Source organism: Rosa chinensis, chromosome 7 (assembly GCF_002994745.2).
Source record: "Rosa chinensis cultivar Old Blush chromosome 7, RchiOBHm-V2, whole genome shotgun sequence".
NCBI lineage: Eukaryota > Viridiplantae > Streptophyta > Magnoliopsida > Rosales > Rosaceae > Rosa > Rosa chinensis.
Genome location: NC_037094.1, coordinates 28,495,942 through 28,518,585, shown reverse-complemented (window position 1 = coordinate 28,518,585; position 22,644 = coordinate 28,495,942). Strand labels below are relative to the sequence as shown.

The following is a 22,644-nucleotide window of genomic DNA, read 5'->3' as shown; positions in this document are numbered from 1 at the left end:
GTCCCCTCTTCCTCTTAGGCTGTTCGATAGTATTGGAAGGTCCCTATAGTAATCCCATGTTCACTGCATCCAGATTGTTCTTTCCAATGGCAAGACTCAAACGGAGTTTTTTAGGAGAGATTGTTACCTCATCATCTTCCCGAATCCTACGTAGTCCGATGATTGGGTTCTCATTGAGTCTTGGTTCAGGCAGTTCCCGAATCTGTACCTGCCTCTTGTGTCGTCGCATGTTCATCACCGATTGAGGAATAAGAGCTTCTGGTATACTCCTTGGCACCTGAGCTTTGAATATTAGGGTTTGGTTATTGATCACCACCCTAGTAGAATGAGGGTTCAGTACAGGTTGTTCCTGCATGACAGCTAAGGTCGTGGGTGGTGCTACTGCTCCCATCGGTGTATCATTGTCTTCAACTAGTTCCGGCCCGGAGCAGGGGAGGCCAACATGAGTAACCAATCCACAAGTGCTGCAGGGACCGAAAATCTTGTCATACCTGAACTGCACTATGAACTGGACTTCATCTTCTACCCAGAATCGACGACGGAACAACAGAGGTTTCACATAGTCGATCTTAACCCGAATACGCATGACTCGATTCCTGAATGTCGGACGATCGATTTCCTTGAGGTCGCCAATCGTGTTGCCAATGAGGCGCATAATGCGCTCCGATCTGAATGCCGGTGGTATTCCTTGTAGCGTCATCCAGTACGATGACTTCGTGAGGGGTACATCCACCGCCGAGCTGACACCGTCATACGATGAAAGGGCTATCGGAGCTCTGTTATAGCCTCATGGTCCGCCTTTCCAGACACGATCTACATCAGATGGGTCTGTGAAGGAGAGCAAAACTCTGTCATCTTCTCCGACTTCCTCCACCCGGAGGTTGCCATTAATCCTCCATGCAGCTCGAAACATGCCCAGGAACGATCTGCGAGAGTATTCCCTCGCCGTAAGGAGTTTGCCAATCATGAACGCTTCAGGTTGTCTCAATCCCTTGGATGGGCGCAGATCCACCGGTTTCTTCCCGTCAGCCAGGGCTAGGGAGGAGGCCAGGCGGGCTGCCATTACATCGATCGTTGTCATTGACGTGACAAAGAGAATAAGCTACGCAGGAGGCTAAAAAACCCTAACCCTAGGTTAGAGAGAGCGGCTGTGACTGTACTTGAATTTTTTTGAGATTTATAATTCGTTTTTATGTTGTCTGAATGTGTATAAAACAACAAATAATCCAACTATTATGTTGTCTATGTCTATTAAATATAACAAATATTTGTCGTGGTTTTTTAGTTAAGATTACATTTTTCTGTTGTCTTAACCAATATAGGAGGATAGTTATTTATGGTTCTATGTACCTTTGAGCGACAACTATCTGTTGTCTTAACCAATATAAGAGGATACTTATTTGTGGTTCTATGTACATTTGAGCGACAATTTTATGTTGTCTTAATCAATATCAGAGGATAGTTAGTTGTGATTCTATTCTATTGTTTCTCAGCTGTTCCAACAACATATTGTTTTTCAAGTTTGTTGTTGCCTTGTATTTCAGATGACACATATAAGTTTGCTCTTGCCATTCTTTGATGTTCACATTCATTCTGAAAACTCCAATGTCATTACAGCCATCAAAATACATCTACTATTGAAGCTAACTAGCAAAATAATTTACAATGTACTCTAGAGGTTGGACATTTGTTTTTTCTTCTCCTCCCGTGGCTTGGCTGTAGAATATATTAAATGCTCCTAGCTCCTTTAAGATGCCAATCACTTGCCTTAAGAGTTTGCATAGAATTTTTCACTGCATATGCTGAAACTACAAGGTATAAAGCAAAACCCAAACAATTATTAGGCTAATGATATCATCAAAAGAACAAAACATGGGCATGCTTGATGCATTTTTGAATGAGAACCAAACATTCCAGCAACTATTGTTCCATGACAGAGAAATCTAACCAGATATTTACATACGCAAATAAAGAACAAATGTTTTGAGCACTAAGACCCAATATCGTCTATCAGCTCTCAATGTGTTTTCTGTACCTTGAATTTGAGCCATAATCAAGGCCATTGGGCTCAAAAGACATGACAATACAGTTACATTTTGCACAGCCTCTGATCAAAACTTGTCAACTTATGTCAAAGAGAGTAGTCGCATATACACACACACACACACACACACACACACACACAGAAGCAAATTAACATCATAACCATACTTTGATAACCTGATGTGCCCAAAATTTCATACCATACCAAGCTCTGTGTAAATTATGTTTTATATTCTAATATGTGGGACTGTAAATACTTGATTTTGGACCAGAAGCTACTCAATACATATGAAGAAAGAAGCATCAAGTGATTAACAGAATAATCTGAAATTAAATAAGGCATCTCCAATCAATATAATTAGAATTCGGGGTACCATAAACTTTACATGAAATGAAGAACCTAAAAACAAAACAAAACAAAACAAAACGCTTCTATTAGCTCAACTGAAAAACAAATAAGATTTCAAATCAAAAAAACAAAGACATATTAATTTCCAATCAAATAAACTGTTTAGTCTATTTGGGGTCCAAGCACCATACATTCCCTTTTGAATAATGCTGATGCTTTTGGAAGACTTGATAAGATATTCACAGGATATGTGAAAGTAGTCATATAAGAATTGAGAAATGACCAGAGAAACGATGTAGGTTTTGTTCGATCAGCAAATTTTTACAGATAAAGCTATAAAAGAAAATGAAAGAGTTTTACCATCAACTATTCAGAAATTAAACACAAGTGAAATTGGAACTCTAATTCAGAAATTAAACCCATAAAAAACTCTTGGAAGAAAATTTCAATCCATGAGGAGAGAGACCTTAAAAGTTTTCAGGGATCCGCACTAAGAAGGTCGACATGTGCTTTCTTATAAATTTGTTGACATGCATAAATAGATGCTAGAAATTAAAATTTAGTGTTTTCTTGGTAACGTTATGGAGTTCTTGGCTGTTAATCTAATTTCATATAAATCTCATATTCACAACCACACTAAATTTGAAACATAGCAATCCACTAATGAACAATGATGCTAACAGTGAAGCCCATATCGATCAACATCCTAAATTATATAGACACACAAAAACAAAGCTCAGGACAGAAAATAGGAAACTCATTTCAATGAAGAGCAACGCTTTAGATGTTCAAAGGAGTTGGTATGCAAGATAACGAAATTAAGGAAGGAGAACATAGCCTGGAATTCCCAAACAAACTAAATAAAAAATAAAATAAAAAATGAGAGCTAATTACTCAACTGTAAAAAAGACGACCAGGTTGAGATAGAAGCCCCAAAGATGGATGATTGCACCTTTTAACAGTTCAGATTGTGACCATACCCAGCACTTGACACCTAAATCACCAAAAACAAACAAAAAAACTATCATTTACTGATTCAGTGAGTAGTGATTTCATATCATAAACCAACCAGCAATCGAAGAGCCATACAAAGCCATCAAAACTCAACTCCACTACTAAAACATACACTGAAAAACTGTTCTCCAGTAAAACAAAAAAAAACACACAAAGCAGCAGAGAGCACAAAACATAAATCCATAACCGATGAAAGACGACAAAACATGAATTATAAAAGCAATAAACTGGAATATGTTTAAAAAATAAAAAAGCAAACAACTGGAATATGAATTATTCTATGTATGATCTACTGTGTATGAACCGAGGAAGCACCTATATTCAATAAGCTAATCTATTTGCATTTAATTATCTTCTTGAGATATTTTCTTTCTGGATGCCATATTATTTGTATGTGAGAAATACTTCATTTTCTTGTATTATATTTGATGAGTATGATGTTGAATTAAATAAGAAAAGAGTTAAGACACTTAGAATACCCATCGTGAAACTATATTTTAAGTTGAGTCACACAAACATGAAATCTCACCTATTTCTTCTTGCTAACAGACCTGCAATACAATAAAAAGTAGAAATAAGGATATCATACAAAGAAGAATAAATTATGCAATTGACAAAGAGAAAAATTAAGCATACAGCTTTTAATAGAAATCTATCATATAATTCATATCGAACACAAACTATAGCTATGAAGATCATGAACATGCAAAAAAAGGGTCTATGAATTCAGTTGAAAGTATAAGGAAAACCGGTCTGAAGCAGAAACCACAAATAAGAGGGCAATCATATCAATGAAGCATAACAGTAATCAATATTTTCTCTCTTAGAACTCCCCCTTTCTTAATGTGGACATAATGTTCAAATAGAAATGAAATTTTGAAATAAAGGTCCAGCTGCCTATGAAGCAATTATTTATAGTGGAAGGTACATACCCAGGTGATGGCAAGCTGGGAAAAGAGTAGAGAAAAGGCTTGGTAAAGCAGAAGAAGACGCAGCAGAGGACTAAGTTTGTTTCATATTCATAATCCCTCAAATATCCGGTGATATCTGACTTTGTCAGCAAAGGAGTTTTACTTACCCAAAAGAACCTACATTTGATGAATCTAAACACAACACCCTATCTATTTAAAAAGAAAAACAAAAAGAATTGTCTTTTTAGCAGAAAATATCTAACATCTCATCGAACTAAGACAGAAACACTAATCTTATTCTACCAATCTTTTTCTAGCAACTCATTCAATCAACTCAGCTAATAACAGCAAAAGACCTTTGACCAATTCCATACAATGATCCAACAAACAATTATAACAGTTAATTAACTACCATGTCTCATTCTGTACAACCAAAAATTAGAAAAAGTGGAGCCATAAAATGGTTCGAGATTATCAAACAGATACTAAAATAAGAACTGTGAGTGCTGCCATAATCTAAATCCACTCTGCATAAATGCATGTTGATTATAAACAATATATAAAAGCCAATCAAAAAGATCACTAATTAATCACAGCTTGTCCCCAAATGTTTTTTTTCTTTTCCGGTAAAGCAAATAAGATCGATATATATAATAGAGAATGAACCAGACCTTGAGATGGCTGATTTCACTTTAACAACCTGCATTGTTTATGCTTCAGAATAAAACTATAATCTCCAAGTAATGCAGCATACTTGCAGTTTATACTTGCGAATTGTTCTTCCCACTCTTCTTTTGATAATGCAGCATACTTGCAGTTTTACAATCGAGTTGATAGAAATGTGAAATATGGCCGGTTCTTCTAAAGGAAAAGGAAACAAACACAATCATAGCAAGTCTGGAGATACAAGCTCAACAATAGGCTATTCCAAAATAATAACAAATAATCTCCAAGTAAAATGTAATAGTCAAACTAGGTAGCAAGTACAATTGAAAGGGATATATAAAAGAAGTTTAACAATGATGCATGGCATTGAATCTACAACTCAGTGTCTGGGGTAACTTGTGAAAGAAAGTTTAACAACAAGCTCAGCAAACTTCTTTTGGTAGGAAACTCGACTAGAGAGAGGGTGTACACTTCATCTGCAGATTACAGGAGGAATCCACCTTCTCCTGTCAATCTAATCTAGATGGGACAAGCATCACTCACTCAATTTAAGATAATAGTGTAATGAGTTCCTCAACTTACAGGTCTTTAGGTTTATCAAAGTCTGAAATCCAAACTCAGAGGAAGAACATACATTATAGGAGTTGACACACATTCTGCCAATTAAAAAACTATCATTTTTTGAGATTATCTGCAAATAACGAAAGGAATGAGAGAAAAATACTCCCCCTGACCCATTTCTCTTCCCAAAACCCATTCTTTCCCATTCCCTATTTACGAATCTCATTCACTGAAGCAGTTATAATTGCTAATAACAATTGAAATTTTCAATCAAGGAAAACTTTAAAAAAAACAAACAGTCAACATTAAAGCAACTGCTAACATTCCTTTCCATCACATTATAACACACAGAAGGTGACACACTTTGAAATAGAAACAGAGACTTCTACTACATGACTTTTTTTGTGGGAAATCAGAAAGAACCAAAAACCATTCATATTTACTAGATATGAAAGTCATAACAAACATTGCGGGTTTCATCAAAGTCCAATTCGGCAACATACATAACAAAAATGTTGAAAGCACATGATAACAAGTCCATTGAAATAATACCTCAGGGTGGTACTGCAGCCCATAGAACCTCCTTTCTGGGCTTTCAATGGCGGCCACCACTCCCTGCTAGCTCTGCTCCATCACCCGGAACCCTTGGGGCAACTTAGCCACCTCATCCCCATGGCTCATCCCATAGAACCTCCTTTCTGGGCTTTCAATGGCGGCCACCACTCCCTGCTAGCTCTGCTCCATCACCCAGAACCTCTGGGGCAACTTAGCCACCTCATCCCCATGGCTCATCCACACCACCTGCCTATCCCCAACCCTCTTGGTCCCGGAAAATCCCCGAATTGCTCTCCACCACAATCTCCATCTTGCCATAGTCTTGCTTCTTCCCAGCCCTAACCACCTCGCCAAGCTTCTGTACAATCAGTTGCAAGCCATAGCAGATTCCGCGGACGAAGAAGTCGTGGGCCTCGGTCCACTCGGTGAACCCGGCTGGGAAGCTGGGGGAGTCGTCGGTGTGGACGGAATGGGAACTGCCGGAGAGGATGACAACACTGGGGTTGAGGTCGGTGATGGCCTTGAGGGGGTTGGTGCAGGAGATGGTGAGGGAGAAGACGGAGAGGGATCGGATGCGGCGAGTGATGAGGTGGGTGTATGGGAGCCGTAGTCGAGGATGAAGACCAAGTCCGATTTCACGGCTTTTGGGTCCATGGCAGAGATGGCCATGGCTACTGCAACTAATCTAGTTTTTTACGATTCTAGGGTTGGACGAACGGGTGATCTAGCGAGTAAAGAGAGAAAAAAATGTAGTTGGGGTTTTTGGATTCGAGTACCCAAAAGCTACACTAGTTCCTCGTTCATAGATCTGATGAGGGAAAGAAACAGCTAGAGCGGAAGAGTGATGGAGAAGGGGTGAGTGGGTGACCCAAAGAGAAACTCTACTCGAGACTTGAGGGTTTTAGACCAAATGAAAAAAATATCAGGCTTAAGGACATGGGACTTTCAAAGGAAAAAGAAAATACCGAAATTAAAAAATTGATCAGACAACACAATTTCTTTAAATCTGTTGTTTGAATGTTACTAGTCTTTTGACTCAACTAGGGTTTGACCATTTTGAGAGGGAAATGGTCAAACGAGCATGGAGGGAGAATTCCAAAATTTCAACAATTTATATTCAGACAACAGAATTTTCTTATCACCGTTGTCTGAATATGACTACCTTCTCAGCTTCAGATGAATGAAAATAATAGCTATATTTCTATCTTGAGCTAACAACGTTATTATGTTGTCTGAATGCCACCCTCTTATTCAAAATGAAAAAAGTGTGTTTCAGTGAGTATTCAGACAACATAGTTACATTTTTATGTCGTCTGAAAAATTGAGACGACAGAAAATTAGGCTTCTGTCTGTCTGATGTGTGTCGTATGATTACCTTTTTGGCATAGTGCTAATACCCCATTAAAAAAAAATTTAACTTTTTTAATACCATTTTACCCTCACCTTTTTGTTACTTAGAGAGAGAGAGAAACCATAGGAGATTTCGCTGGAGCTCCGTCATCGGCCACAGGATTCCAGCCAACTTTCACCGATTCCGGTCACCAGCCACCGCCCACCTGACTTTTTTGAAAACCTCACCGGTTATTGCCCCTATAGACATCTATTGCCCCCCAATAGATGTCTATCAGCCATGTATTGCCCCCAATAGACGCCTATTGCCCCCCAATAGAACTTTCTGTAGCCGGAATGGAAATTAATATATTCTTAAAATTAGACAAATAAAACTTTGATTAAAGAAAAAAAGAAGAGATTATATCAATTTAAAAATGTTTCTTGCCCTTCAATAGGCGTCTATTGCCCTCTAATAGACATTCAAAACTTTTCTTTGCTCTTTTGTCCGATTACTTAAAAAAAAAAAAAAGATGTCCCTTCAATAGATTTGGGCACCCATTTTGCAAAAAAAATGATTTGGGCACCCATACACCGTCCGAGCATATTCCCTTCGACGCTGAAATGCACCGGGGCTGCGAAATTGGTTATTGCCGACGGCAGCGTACCTTCCAAGAGGTTGTGGTCCAGCGCAGAAGCTCGCCAGAACCTGACCGGAAAACTGGCTGCACGACAGTTGATGAGCTGATGCTGAGTTAATTAGGGATGCTCCTCAGATTCTCACCTAAGAGAGAGAAAGGAATAAAGAAATCGGATCAGAAAGGAGGAGAGAGATAAAGATAGACTGGAAACAAACTCAGTGTCGAAGATGAGGGACTGGAAACGAACTCGAGTCGAACTGGTGACCGGAGAGAATTGAGCGTTGATGACTTCAAAGCTGGCTGTAGAGAAACGGGCGGCGAGGTCGACGGAGGGCATCGTCGCCATCATTGCACCGGATATGGAGATCTGAGATCAGATAGATAGATAGATAGATAGAGCGAGAGAGAGAGAGAGAGAGAGAGAGAGAGAGAGAGAGAGAGAGAGAGAGATCTGGAAGGAGGAGATAGATAAAGAGTGGCATGTTGTAATTTCTTAATTAAGTTACGGTCAAAATGGTCATTTTCTGTTAAATTGTGTAGTTAGGAACAAAAATTTGGTGCTTTTGGTCAAGACCCCTTAATTTTAATCAATTTTAGGTGTTTTGGTTTATTTGAGAGCTCCGCAAAAACAGGAACTAGTGTTTGGCAGTTAACAATTTGGTTTCTTTGCTTGTCCCGCGGCGCCTATACATCGATATGGCTTCCAACTTGACTTGGGTACAGTCGGACAAGTTAGTTTGTTTCTCCAGTCGATGTTTATGTAGTTTGGTTGCAAAAGTTGGTTGTGTTCTTCTTCTTCTAGGATCATATTTGGGAGCGGCTGTGGTTTCGGGATCCAATTCTCCAATGGATAGGGTTGCTCATGTTCTTCGGTGAAGTTCTTGGAGATTTGGTTTTTCTCTTATCTCTGGTCGGAGATCATTTCTCTACCTCTAATGATTTGGATAGGGTTGCTCGGAGGCTGGGCTTGGGGATTCGAAGTGTCTTGAATTTTCTGATTTTAAGTGATGGCAGTCATGGGCAGTGTTTCAAAGTGGGTTAGTGGATTGCTCCGGTAGCGGTGGAATGGGGGTTGCTTGTGGTCTTGGTGGGTTTGGAGGAATGGTGGGGTCAAGTCAGATTCTTGATGTCTTTTTGGAAATGGGTTGAATCTTTGCTGATTGCTGTTCACCGTCCGATGGTAATCGTCTCTGATCCTATTAGTCATTCTATATCTCTTACCAATTCAGATAGAGTTTGCAATATTATTTATAAGACACTGACCGTATGAAATGTCCATATGAAGAATGTGGCTTAAGTGATCTACAACTGGTGTCTCTTTTTGTGAAGGACATGTTATGCTCTTTTTGCCCTTCGACCATGGTTATTTTTGTCCCACAGGGTTTTTGTTACCTGGCAAGTTTTTAGTGAGGCAACGATCAAAACGTCATCACCGAGTTTGAGTGACACGAGGGGGAGTGTGGAATGATGTCGACTACTCCACATTCACGAGCGTTGTGCTCGTTTTCTCCTTCGACCAATGTTGTTTTTTCCTACAGGGTTTTTATTACTTGGCAAGGTTTTTGACGAGGCAACTTAGAAGCGCATAGCAGAGGCAACACTATTGACATGAAATATCCAAGGGGGAGTGTTGTAAATGATAATGACTATTCATGCAATAGGTATTGCTTAATGTATGCGATCGACAGACTCGTAATGTATGCGATTGACATACTTGTAATGTCACTACTAGAATTTTGGCCTTAGACATCACGACAATTACATCGGTGAGGAATTCACGTGATGTAAAAAAATGTCATTAACATCGATTTCTCAAATACCAATTTCTATGTATATTACTGACATCGATATTTACTGTTGACTGATGTCTAAACTTTGATTTAAATTTTTGCGGAAAGGCTGAGCGACTAAGTTAAAAAAATTTTAAAGAAAACGCGGGGATGAAAAGTTGTTTCCCACACTTAGACATATTTGGACTAAAATTGACTTAAGACTACCCTAACTATTCGACAGCCTCTATTCCTCCTCTTCGTTCTACGCCTCCGACCAAAACTCTCATCCTCTTGGTTCTTCAAATCCAAGCAGAACTCGACGCCTCGTCCTCCTTCTTTTTCTAGTTAGACCAGCTCCTGTGCTCGAAGACAGTGAACAGGATCGGAGATCGAGGCTGCCGTTTTGGAGAAACTTTGAGCTTCTGAGTCATAGGTAATTCACTAATTTGTGGAATACATGTCTTTGAATGATTTGTGAGTTCTGAATCACCGATCTGAGCTTTTGTTTCTTAATTTGCTTCCAAGGATTTGTGTTTCATCTACCGAGGCATTCTTCATTGAGCTGGGCAAAGTTCGAAGCCTTGCATGACCATGTAACTGGAGCTTTCTGGCCATTCTTTATCTCTGGTTCGCTCTTTCTCAATTCTTGTCCTTGTTTGTCACTGATTTGGGAAATTTTGGAGATTTTGTTGAGTTTTAGGTTTCGGTTTTTGCAAATTCTGGGTCTTAAACTAAACCATAAGCTTAAATTTCCAAACTTTGTTGGACCCATTTCACCAAACGTAGCATACATGTCCTTGAGTGGTCCGCCAATGTCAAATTTTGCTTCTTTATCAACTAAAAAGCTTCACATTATCGATGTGATTTGCTTCAAGGAAGGTGCATGCTTTTGTGTTTGTGCTTCAGTGATGGCTTCGATGGTAAAGTTTTAAGCTTTGAGATGAGTACTGATATGGGTATCGATTGTTTTGATTAATCAGTTTCTGGGTTGGTTCTGATTTTGTTCTTTACCTATTGATTCTTGAAATCTGGCTTATACTTGCTCTTTTAGAAAAGTTGTTTTAGAATAGTATCTGTTGTGTTTTTTGGGTTTATTTGAGGCAGCTCTGAAGTGGGTTTGTCCTACTGGTCTTGGATTATGTATATTTGTTTTCTAATTGCCAATTGCTTGGGCTTAGTTGTGATTTAGAGATGGAGCGTCTTCTTTCTTTTTCTTTTTGCTTTGATTGCAGCACGTTTTGACAAATTCTCATTCCATTATATTAATCAACACTATTTGTCATTATCTGCAGGTCTTCACCATTTTTCCACGGTCAATCTTTCAGAAAGGTAGACTTTTGACAATGACCTTGCTGCCTTGTGTTTGTTGTTGCCACCATGTCTTGCTTTGATTGTGACCACCATTTACCACCGATTCCAGAAAACAAAGCAATTTAAAATGGTTTCTGCACACATGCTTGCATACTTGGCCTTTTGTCTTCTTGTTCATCACCTCCCTTATCAACCATCATTTGCAATTGTTAATCATGCAATATATATTTGAAGACTCCTGCCATCATTTTTGTCAAAAAGTACAACATGCCTTTCATGCTTTGAATTATGCCAAGCAATCCATGACTTAATAATCAATTATATATGCTTGAAAGCTTATCTTGCAGCACATATAATCAATTATGTATTTTGAAGGGCCATGACTTGCAGCACGTTTTAAGAAGCCCTGACATGATTAAAACTATTTGTTGTTTGGCAAAGCAATTGTTAATTGAACCTTTTGCTGAACTTTGTATTTATCTTCTAACTAAACTTGTTAGCACTCCAAAGATTAATTGATTAAACATGCCATCTTTTTTTGTCTGCTAGCTTCTGGTGTACAAAGCTTAATTCTTTATGTGTCTAGCAACTACAAGATTGAATTAATTATAGTCACGGGCGTTTGATTTTTGCAAGTTCCAGATTGAGGCTTAATTAATGTAGCCGTCATTTGTTATTAACTATGTCTGGCACTGCTGCAGCACATCACCACCTCAAATGGCTTAACAAATTAATTCAGAATGTCACTTTTGATTGTCAGCACCGCTTCACCACTGCACACTATACTTGCTAACTGTTCTCTTTCTTTATTCGTGAACATTAATTTATCCTTTTCATTTCAGGCATCATTGTGTCTCCACCGCCGAGCCTTGCTGCCAATCTTTCAGAGGTAAGCACCACAAAGAAATAGTGGCCTACAGTTCCGCCCTTTTTTTGTTAATTCTAACCCCTTGTATTTCTGTTTTGCAGCTCTGCCTTCTGACTCTTTTGTTCCTTTTTGTTTGCAAGTTACAGAGAGGGATTAAAAACAACTATTAAAGGGTGAGGGTTCGATTATTTCTTTTGGTTGTATGGCTTTGTATGGGTTGTTTTTGTATGGAAACTTGTATGTGTTGTTTTATATACGATAAACTGTGGTAGTGATTGTAAAGCATGTTCCTTTTGAGGTTATATATTGAATTTGAAATTTGAAATTGTTATGATTGAATCTGTGTGTTCAGAAAAACGCAGGGATGTTTATGCTTTGCTTTTCTATCTACTGGCGGTTGGAAGTGGCCTTTTGATTGGTGGATTAGAGGCTTCAGAAGAGGAAGATATATGCATGTTTGGTAAGTGTAGGATTGGGAAAACTATTCCTCTTAATCACCAGCTTAGGATTATTCTTTTTGTATTATGGTTTTGACATTTTGGGTGCTAACTCACCAACCCATCTAACTGATTTCAATGGTCTGTTTCCAAATACGTGAACTAGTGATGGAGCTTGAGATTATGGTATAGTAGATGAATTAAAAGCACATAAATACAAGAAACTGAAAAGAAAAAAATATTAATCTTGGAACTCAAATAGGAAAGAAAAGAGTTGGGGTCTACTGGAGCTAATTAAATTTTACTTACTTTACTGTAAAATTGAAGTGAGATTTATTTGATAGTTGCACCACTGTTCGAAACAAACATAAGAAATCTGTTCATATTTTCTAAAGCAGATCAGTATGTCCAGTTTCTAGTATGGTATATTATTGTCTACTTTTGTGTTTAACGAAGGTTACTAGCAGATTACAATATGAAAGTACCAATGTTCGAAACTTATTTTTATTGAGACGTCCATTGAAATAATAATCCTTGTTTTTTTTTTCTTTTTTAATTTCCAAAAGGCATTAGTCATTAATATTTTAACACCCTCATTCAAGAACATTAGCTTTATGTTATTAACTTAAATATAATCAATTATGGCATGTTTACTTACTTGGAATGGAAAATAATCATGAATCGGAGACAAGTGGAATGGGAGAAGAAAGGAATCGGTATTGATTCCGGAGGAATGATTCCTAAACCCATCTCCCCCCTTCGTAATCGAATTCCTGAGTATTCAGGAATCGATTCCTGATAAGGAGGTGGGACCTACATCCATTCCGATTCCTTCATGTGTTAGTAAACGCAGAAATTCTTTTACCCGGAATCATTTTGATTCCTTTACGTGTTAGTAAATGCAGGAATGTTTTTACCCCGTAATCATTCCCTTTCCTTCCAAGTAAGTAAACGTGCCCTATGTATCTTGTACAAATGTTATCCCATAGTTGTGTATTAATGTTCTAGATTTAATTGTGAATAAACAGCTGATTTGAACTACGTTATTTATTGTTTGCACTTCTCTTATATATAATATGAAGCAATCTACATACTTGATGTTTCAAGAAAGGTTGTTGTTTTACTCAATTTATGATGTACTTAAGGGAAATAAGATGTATTGATTTGATTTTGGCCTGGTTTGTATGTCCTAAATCTGTTCACTGGCTGATGCTTTAAGATTGTATATAATCAGATTGCTTGAAACAAATATACTATAGTTCTTAAATTCTACAGTTATCTGCCAATTGCTTTAATTCAGACTTATATCCGTATTATTTAAAGGATGCTACTTTTTCTAAACTTCAATATGCTGGCAGGAGAGCGTCCTTGTAGAGGAAGTGTTTGAACAATTGAAGCGTACAACAGAGGGTCTGAAATTTGAGGAGCATTTAGTTTCAACAATCACTTCAAGATAAATCCAAGTGTTCAGGTAAGCAATCCAACTCTTATAGACTTTGGTTTGTGCATGAAGTTTAAGAATTCTTGAAGTTTTGAGTTTGGTTTGATGCCATGACTTCATTAATTTCAATTTTTTTTATTGTTTTTATTTTTTTTTAATTTCAGCAATGGATAAATCTTGGATAAATGCAGATAGGGATACTTTAAAGTACGAATTGGGTGTTGAAAATTTCTTTATTTTTTGCTGAAGAAAATGCTAGTAACCTTAATAGAATTCGTTGCCCTTGTGCAAGATGTGTAAATTTCAAAAAGAAGTCGATTAAAGTCATTAGGGGACATTTGTATGATTATGGCTTTAGTTTGGGATACACAAACTGGATGTGGCATGGAGAACCTACATTGTCCTCCTGTGCCAGTGCACCTAGTTGTTTAGGCCTGCCTCCAAACACTCGATTTGGGTCTGAAGCTGTTGATATGTGTCAAGCAACCTTCAATGAAGGTGATTATGATGAGGAGTCATATGAGTTTACTAAGTTTGTTGATGAAGCCGAAAGACCATTATTTGAAGATAGTGAACACACTAAGTTAGAGGCATTGGTGCAACTTCATAATTTGAAAGCTAGGTTTGGCATGAGTGACACTTGTTTTTCTGAAATACTTGCCACTGTTGGGTCTTTGCTTCCAAAGGATAATGTATTGCCTCAAACTCATTATGAGGCAAAGAAGACTCTCACCAATTTGGGGCTGCAATATGAGAAATACATGCATGTCCTAACGACTGCATATTGTATAGGAAACAATTTTCTGCAGCAACTACTTATCCTAAGTGTGGTGTCTCTCATTGGAAGTTAAAGAGGGATAAAACTATAAAAGTTGGCCAACCCGCCAAGGTGTTGTGGTACTTTCCTATAATTCTCAGATTTAAGAGCTTGTTTAGATCTGTTGGAACAGCTGAAATGCTCACTTGGCATAAGGATAAGCGAACTAAGGATGGACACATGCGCCATCCAGCTGATTCTCCTACTTGGAAGTTGGTTGATTATAAGTGGCCCGAATTTGCTAGTGAATCAAGAAACCTTCGGTTAGCATTGTCAGCAAATGGTATCAACCCACATAGCTCTCTAAGTAGTAGGTATAGTTGTTGGCCCGTAATATTGGTGACTTATAATCTTTCTCCATGGTTATGCATGAAGAGGAAGTTTATGATGTTATCTCTATTAATATCTGGTCCAAAACAGCAGGGAAATGACATTGATATTTACTTAGAGCCATTAATTGATGATTTGAAAACTATGTGGGATGGAGTTAATGATGTGTATGATGCTCATAGAAAAGAATATTTCACTCTAAGAGCTGTTTTGTTGTGGACCATCAATGCTTTTCCCGCATATGGAAACTTGTCGGGGTGCACCACTAAAGGTTACAAAGCATGCCCAATTTGTTGTGATACAACTTCAGCCATACATTTGCCCCATAGTAGGAAAATGTCTTATGGCTGCCACCGTAAGTATCTACTTCGTCATCATTCTTATAGGAGGGAGAAAAAAGCATTTAATAATGAACAAGAATTTGAAGTTGCACCTACACCACTATCCGGAGAGGAAGTGTTTAAGAGGGTAGAACATATTAACTATGAGTATGGCAAGGGAAAAAAAAAGAAGAACTCCGATTCTGCCGGTACTTCTTCTTGGAAGAAAAAATCCATTTTTTTCAACTTGGAGTATTGGAAATCTCTTCATATTCGCCATGCTCTCGATGTGATGCATATTGATAAGAATGTTTGTGAAAGTGTGACTGGTACATTACTAAACATGCCTTCTAAAACAAAAGATAGTGTGGCTGCCCGTTTAGATATGGTTGACATGGGTGTTAGACTTGATTTGGGTCCAAATATTGGAGAGAAAAAACCTATTTACTTGCTGCCCTATATACTTTGTCAAGGGTACAGAAGATAAAAATGTGTACTTCTTTCTTGTTTATGAAAGTTCCTTATGGTCATTCATCAAACATAAAAAATTTGGTGTCTATGGATGATTTGAAGCTGTATGGATTGAAGTCACATGATTGTCATACATTAATGCAACAGTTGCTTCCTGTGGCCATTCGTTTGATGCTTCCTAAGCATGTTCGAATCTCCATAATGAGGCTGTGCTTCTTCTTTAATGCTTTGTGCACCAAAGTGGTTGATGTCTCAAAGTTAGATAAGTTGCAATCCGATTTGGTTTTGACCTTGTGCGGGCTAGAGAAGATATTCTCTCCCTCCTTCTTCAACATAATGGTACATCTTACTGTGCACCTAGTTAGAGAAGTGTGATTATGTGGTCCCGTTTTCTATAGATGGATGTACCCATTTGAACGGTTTATGAAAGTTTTGAAGGGGTATGTTTGTAACCATTTTCATCCAGAAGGTTGTATAGCCGAGAGTTATGTTGGAGAAGAATCTGTGGAGTTTTGCTCCGAGTTTGTTCAACGTTGTAATCCAATTGGAGTTCCTAAGGATCAAAGTAAGCTCTGTGGCCCACTTTCTACTGCGAAACTTAAGTGCATTGATGAGAAAGAGAGAGATCAGGCACATCTTCATGTGTTGTCCAGTAATGCTGAGGTGGATCTATATAAGATGTAAGTACATTAACCTTATATTTTTATCTTATTCCTTTATTTTAATCTACTATGAATATTGCACCAGACATATCCTCATTATTCTTTTATGTGGACAGCGCACATAAAAACATTGTAGAGCAGCTGTATGCTGGGAAAAAGAAGAGTAAACAGTGGTTTATTAGTGAGCACAATCGTACTTTTGCTGATTGGTTTGAAGCCAAGGTGAGTACATATTTTGTTCAGCTGTTTATTTGTGTAAGAATGAAGTGTATAGATTGCAAAAGTTGACATAATATGCCTATTGTGTAACCAGGTTTCAGCTCAAATAAAGGAAAATCCTAACGAGGTTTCCCAAACAATTAGGTGGCTAGCTGGAAAACCGAGTTTTATGGTGCATAATTACGAAGGGTATCGATATAATAGAGTTAAATACTTCACAAAGCAGCGAGACAATGCTAGAGCTGTCTAAAATAGTGGTGTTACCTTAGTGGCTAAAACTTGGCAGGTATCGAGTGCCAAGGATAAAAATCCGGTGGAGAGTGATATGACATTTTATGGGGTCATTGAAGAGATTTGGGAGGTTGATGATCATGATTTCAAGGCCCCTTTATTTTTGTGTCGATAGGCAGAGAATGAAAAAGGAATTAAACGAGTTAGGTTTTACATTGGTAAACCTTAATAGGCAAGGCCATAAGAAAGACAGATTTGCTTCTGCTGGTCAAGTGAAACAAGTTTTTTATGTGGAAGATCCTATCGATGCAGAGTGGTCCGTTGTACTACCAACCCCAAACAGAGATTACCATGACTGTTTCTATGAAGATGATCTAGGGGACACCTCTATGGAACATCAACCGTTCTGTGCAGAAATACCTTCGCCTTGTGATGAAGATGAGAATGAGCCTGATGCCACTTACATGAGAGCGAATGTGGAGGGGTTTTGGGTTGACCAATTCACCTCTCCAAGATGACAATAGTTAGGCTTGTATTTGTATTGTATTTGAAGTTAAAACACTTTTTAATCGTTGTTTTATGACTTTGAATCAACTATGTGATTTATTTAAGTGCATTTGTTTATGATAGTCTTTGATGTACACTTCACTATTTACTGATTTAGCAGGTTACTGTTTTTAAGTGTTTTGTTTGCCTATAACATTTATTTGTGCTTTGTCAACAGATAGTTGGAAGCAATGGGTTCCAAGAACAAGGAAAAAGCTGAAAGAGATAAAAAGTCAAAGAAAGAAGCTGATTTGGAGACTTGTTCTGAGGCTGACAAGGTGGATGATAAGAAAGCAGAATCTGAATCTGCAGAGACCATCACAAGCATCGAATCAACTAAAAGAAGAGGGAAGCGAAGTGTGGTGGAAATGTATAAGGTTGTGATCAAGAAGGCTTTGGGAAAAAAATTTAAAGTGACATACACCGACACGGGGAATCCCAATGGACGAGTACGACACACTTTGCAATCATATATAGGGATGCTAGCGCGGAAAATGGTGCCCATTAACATTGTAAGCTAGCTCGAAGTAGACGGTGAATTGAAAGATAAAATTTGGATCGACGTCTAGGTATTGATCCATGCTATTCTTTGTCAATTGATTATATCTGTTTAGTTTTGTCAGTAAGTGTTCAGTTCACCATGTTGGTATTTCAATTTCTTATTGTTAGTGTAGCTGCTGATCAATAAGGAAAGGAAATTTGTGGTCTGTTTAGTATTTGGAAGTAGAAAAATGTAGAGTTGGAGAAGAATTGATCTATGTACCTTTCAATTTTGCAGCGATATTATGTTTGGATTATAGGCTTATATGCAAGGAAAGTGTTGGGTATAGAGATTGAAGTTATGAATTACTTTTTTTTGGCTGCGTAACCATACCGAACACCTATTTCTTTTCAATTTTGAGGATTATCATAATCCTTTATAATGCAGGGAATAGTGGGGGATTGTGTTAGCATTTTACTTTTCAAAAGTTTAGAATGAAATTGTGGAAATCATTTTATCTAATCAAAGAGAATTGGAACTGATTTTTCTCCTAACTTTTGCAATGAATTGTGACCAGTATGAATAATGAGTTTTGGAGTGTGCAAGCTACTGTTATTTGGACCTTTTTTTCCAACTTGCGCAGCCAGATTTGTTATTTGTCAATTTCTGAGTATGTCCAGTTTGTTCTTACATGTCTATTACTCATCTTTGCACAGGATACATTCAAAGTGGCCCCTGAAATCAAGAAATTGGTGTTGACATCTGCTGGCACAAAATGGAGACAATTCAAGACCAACTTAACAAATAAGTATGTGCTGCCATACTTAGGAAAGAAGAAGAAATTGAGAAAGCCACCAAAGCAGTATGCATTCGTTGGGTTGCATCCATGGAAGGAGTTTGTAAGTCAGAGGACTACAGAGGCATGGCTGGTATGATGAGTTTACATAGAAGGCTGTTATAGTCTATATTGAGTACTTTTCTGATTTTAATCTAACTTTCAACATGCACTTTAATATAGATGATTTGAAGTCTTAATTTTCTGTGCAGAAACTTCATAATGACCAAAGTAAACGAGTCAAGAAGAGAAAATACCATCATAGATTATGAAGAAAGGGATATATTGGACTAGAGGAGGAATCGGTAAATTATAATCTGTTCTTGTGATACATTTTTTAGCATAATGATTTCTAAACGCTTTATATACAATGTAATTACTATTAAGTTTTAACCGCTGCACAAAAACATTCTTGCCCTGAAGGAGAGGTTATTGACCGTGCAATTCTATGGAAGAAGGCCCGTGTACTTAAAAATGGGGAGATAAGTGAGGAGGTGACACTGATTGCAACAAAGATAGTAAGTATCACAGAAACTGTTGTTTCATTAGGCATATATGAATCTGATGGTGACATTGGAAAGTAGTTTAAACCTTTGGGAAATGAGTAAGTATTGTTAAGTTTAAATCTATTGTTAATCGATCCTTCCTCTTCTTGATTAGGCATATATGAATCTGAAAGTGATCATTTCTTATAACCTCTTGATATTGATGTTTCGGAGTATAATAATAAGCTATTTGGCTGATACTACATATTTTGTATTAGTTGTGCTACTGCTTCTGATGGGTTTTCAATAATTTATAGTTTAAATCTATTATTAATCGATCCTTCCTCAACTTGATTAGGCATATATGAATCTAAAAGTGATCATTTCTTATAACCTCCTGATATTGATGTTTCGGAGTATAACAATAAGCTCTTTGGCTGATACTACATATTTTGTATTAGTTGTGCTACTGCTTCTGATGGGTTTTCAATAATTTATAGTTTATGACCTCATGTAATGTATCTTTACATATCTTATCAGGATGAATTGATGGAGAAGAAAAGGAAGGGTGAGCTAGAAATTTCAGGGAGTAGTGATGTATTATCTCAAGCACTAGAAACTCCTAAACATTCGGGTAGGGTAAGGGGTGTTGGAGGCTTCGTAAATCCGTCTACCTACTTTAAGCTTCCAAAGCAGAAAAGGGTGAGAATTACTAAGGCAAAATTACTGGCACGTGATAGAGAGCGTGATCGGGAGGTGGAGGAGACAAAGAAAATAATTCTTGAAAAACAAGCAAAGGCAGAAGAGCTATTACATAAAAAGATTGCTCAATTAGAAGCATTGATAACAGAAAAGGCAACCTATACACCATATTCCCCTATATCAGATAAAGGCAGTTTCCATGATAAAGAAAAGAAAAGGCCAATTTATCTTGATGTTGACAAGGTGCAAGAAAATGTAGATGATTGTGAGTAAATATATTACACCTATTCCAATTTCAATATTTGTCTTCTTTTAATGTGTGTAATCTCATTGCTATTTGGTAATTTGTGAATATGATTTTTCTTCTAGGGTGGCACCTGCGAGTTGGCAGTGAATACCATCAGCAACATAGTTGCTTTTGGTACCGTATTCGATGACGCGGATATTAACAAGACGATACATGGAGCTCCATTGAAGGAGGGGTGTGTTAGAGTGTCGGTGGATGGTGAGATTCAAGGCGATGCACCATTACCTTTCCCTATAATGGGTGAGATGGAATTTGTTCGAGAAGCGGTTGGAAGTCACATGGCTTGGCCTGAGGAGTTTGTTATTCGAAGACAACCAGTGAAGGTATATATGGATCCATATGTTGTTGCATATTGTAGGTTCTGTTTTATATTGCAGCTATAGGAGTACACATTATAGTTAGTTTGATTAAATGATGATGTGATCCAATTTCTTTGCTAACAGAAAAAGAAAAGAAATATGGATTTCGTCAAATCAATGTTCAATAAAGTTGAGCTTCCTCCATTTGTGCCCAAGCGCTGTAAGTTATTGTACAAACATGCCACAACAATCATGAAACAAACTAGTGAGGCAATAACCACAGTGTTGGATGACAATGTCTTTGGCATACACAAAGAACTCTTCATCTTGACTGAGAATGTGATTGATCTCTTAGAAATGAAAAAGATTGGCCAAGGAGTGATAGCAGCATACATGGTGTAAGCACATTCTTACTTGGACATGATTTTTGATTTTGTATGTCTCAAGTTTCAACAATTTAATCCCAGATTTTTTTACATAGGCAACTACATGAACTTATTACTGAACAAGACGAGTTGGAAACTTTTGCCTTTATTGATCCTGCTGCTACATATAATTGCGAGAGATCAGACTTTAGTTCCTACTTAGTGAATCGGTTGAAAGAAGGAAAGGCTGATCGCATATTCTTTATGTCCTACAATCCGGGGTAAGTATTCTTCATCTCTTTTGGTGGTCAGCTGCAGTTTATTTAGTTGGTGATACATTATGTGGGCTACATTAATAATGTAGGGAACATTGGATATTGACAATCATATGGGAGGATGAAATCTACATCTTGGACCCTTTGGGAAAATCAATCCATTACCAAGCATGGGAGAACTCTATGATAAAGTTAGCACATGCATGTCCTTGGTTTTTTATTTTCAATTGTCTATATAACTAAGTTATTTTCTGCTAGATAATGACATAGTTTGTTTTGTGCAGTCCAATTAAAAGTTTCAATGCTGAAACGGGTAGGGCTAACAAGGTGCCGAAATTGAAACTACTTCCGGTTAGTATGATATATGTGATTGATTAAGTTACAATATTCTATTTAGTATGAACTTTCTAATTCAATAATGTAAATAAACATGGCGTACCTAAACAACCGGGTGGAGTTGAGTGTGGCTATTGTGTAATGCGATACATGAAGGACATTATAAATGATGACACGCTTTCATTTCCGACCAAGGTATATGCATTATAGTTTGATGGAAACTTTGGTTTAATTATAGTGGGCAGATTTTGTAGTGCGTTTATAGTGGGCAGATTATGACTTATGTTATTGAATATATTCATAGTGGGCAGCGAAGACTCGGAAAGTATACACCCAAGTTGAACTTGACGAGGTCCGCATTGAAGTAGCTGACTATTTGCAGACTTTGCTATAGATGCTAACTCTACCAAAGTGATTTTGAGTAAGGCTAGCTAGATTTTGTAGAACCATTTTGAAGTAGAACATTGTACAGTTGCAGGTGAACTAAACTGCATATAGTTATTGCAATGGTCTATTTTGGGCTAGCCTTGATGTAGGTTGGGGTGTGTTTGCCTATTTTTGGAACTATTAACAATTCTGCTGTTTGACAGAAATTAATGCAATGCCTCATATTCAATTAATTCAGAATGTCATGTTGTCGAATGTGGATTACAAGCATTTTAGCAGCTATAATTAATTTCTTGGACATCATCTCATATAAAGGATATGATGTATATACACCTGTTTGAAATTAGTGTTAAACTACAAAAACGATGTCAATAAAGAGATATTACATCAGTTTCGAAACTAAAATCGATGTCTCGTTTTTCATGGATAACGATGTATTGAGTAAGAAGCGATGTTTAAAAAACTAATCGACGTCGATTTAAACTACAGGGAATGATGTCTAGCATCAATGTGGACATCAATTTTCAATTTGGGAAACGATGTCCAGAATCAATGTGGACATCGATTTACAATTTGGGAAACGATGTCCAGAATCAATGTGGACATCGATTAACAATTTGGGAAACGATGTCTAATATTAATATGGACATCGTTGTTAACCTAAAACCTGATGTAATA

General features: G+C 37.5%; 1 protein-coding gene and 1 long non-coding RNA gene across 4 annotated transcripts; one reads left to right on the top strand and one right to left on the bottom strand.

Moving 5' to 3' along the window:
• Positions 1-1,545: 1,545 nt before the first annotated feature.
• LOC112180202 lies at positions 1,546-7,042 on the bottom strand. Its single transcript, XR_002928143.2, has 5 exons — positions 6,097-7,042; positions 4,989-5,178; positions 3,936-3,957; positions 3,292-3,386; positions 1,546-1,808 (listed from the first exon to the last, which is right to left on the bottom strand). It is a non-coding gene; the product is annotated as an uncharacterized LOC112180202 (long non-coding RNA).
• Positions 7,043-10,242: 3,200 nt separating this feature from the next.
• On the top strand, positions 10,243-22,201 carry LOC112180529. Of its 3 annotated transcripts, XM_040510534.1 has the most exons (18): positions 10,243-10,274; positions 10,367-10,468; positions 11,134-11,170; positions 11,995-12,041; positions 12,122-12,193; positions 12,373-12,480; positions 13,816-13,928; positions 17,673-18,063; positions 18,692-18,904; positions 19,023-19,115; positions 19,234-19,328; positions 19,836-20,262; positions 20,367-20,627; positions 20,748-21,001; positions 21,085-21,249; positions 21,333-21,434; positions 21,528-21,594; positions 21,884-22,201. In XM_040510534.1, the coding sequence occupies exons 12-18, from the start codon at positions 20,257-20,259 to the stop codon at positions 21,971-21,973; spliced, it is 945 nt and encodes a 314-aa protein (XP_040366468.1). In that variant the 5' UTR covers positions 10,243-10,274; positions 10,367-10,468; positions 11,134-11,170; positions 11,995-12,041; positions 12,122-12,193; positions 12,373-12,480; positions 13,816-13,928; positions 17,673-18,063; positions 18,692-18,904; positions 19,023-19,115; positions 19,234-19,328; positions 19,836-20,256; the 3' UTR covers positions 21,974-22,201. The 3 variants fall into 3 exon arrangements, 2 of the variants coding, with proteins under 2 accessions (XP_040366468.1, XP_024174855.1); XM_024319087.2 differs by lacking the exons at positions 10,243-10,274; positions 10,367-10,468; positions 11,134-11,170 and having other exon boundaries at positions 11,798-12,041; XR_005803099.1 differs by lacking the exons at positions 10,243-10,274; positions 10,367-10,468; positions 11,134-11,170 and having other exon boundaries at positions 11,799-12,041; positions 21,528-21,774.
• The last annotated feature ends 443 nt before the right edge of the window (positions 22,202-22,644 follow it).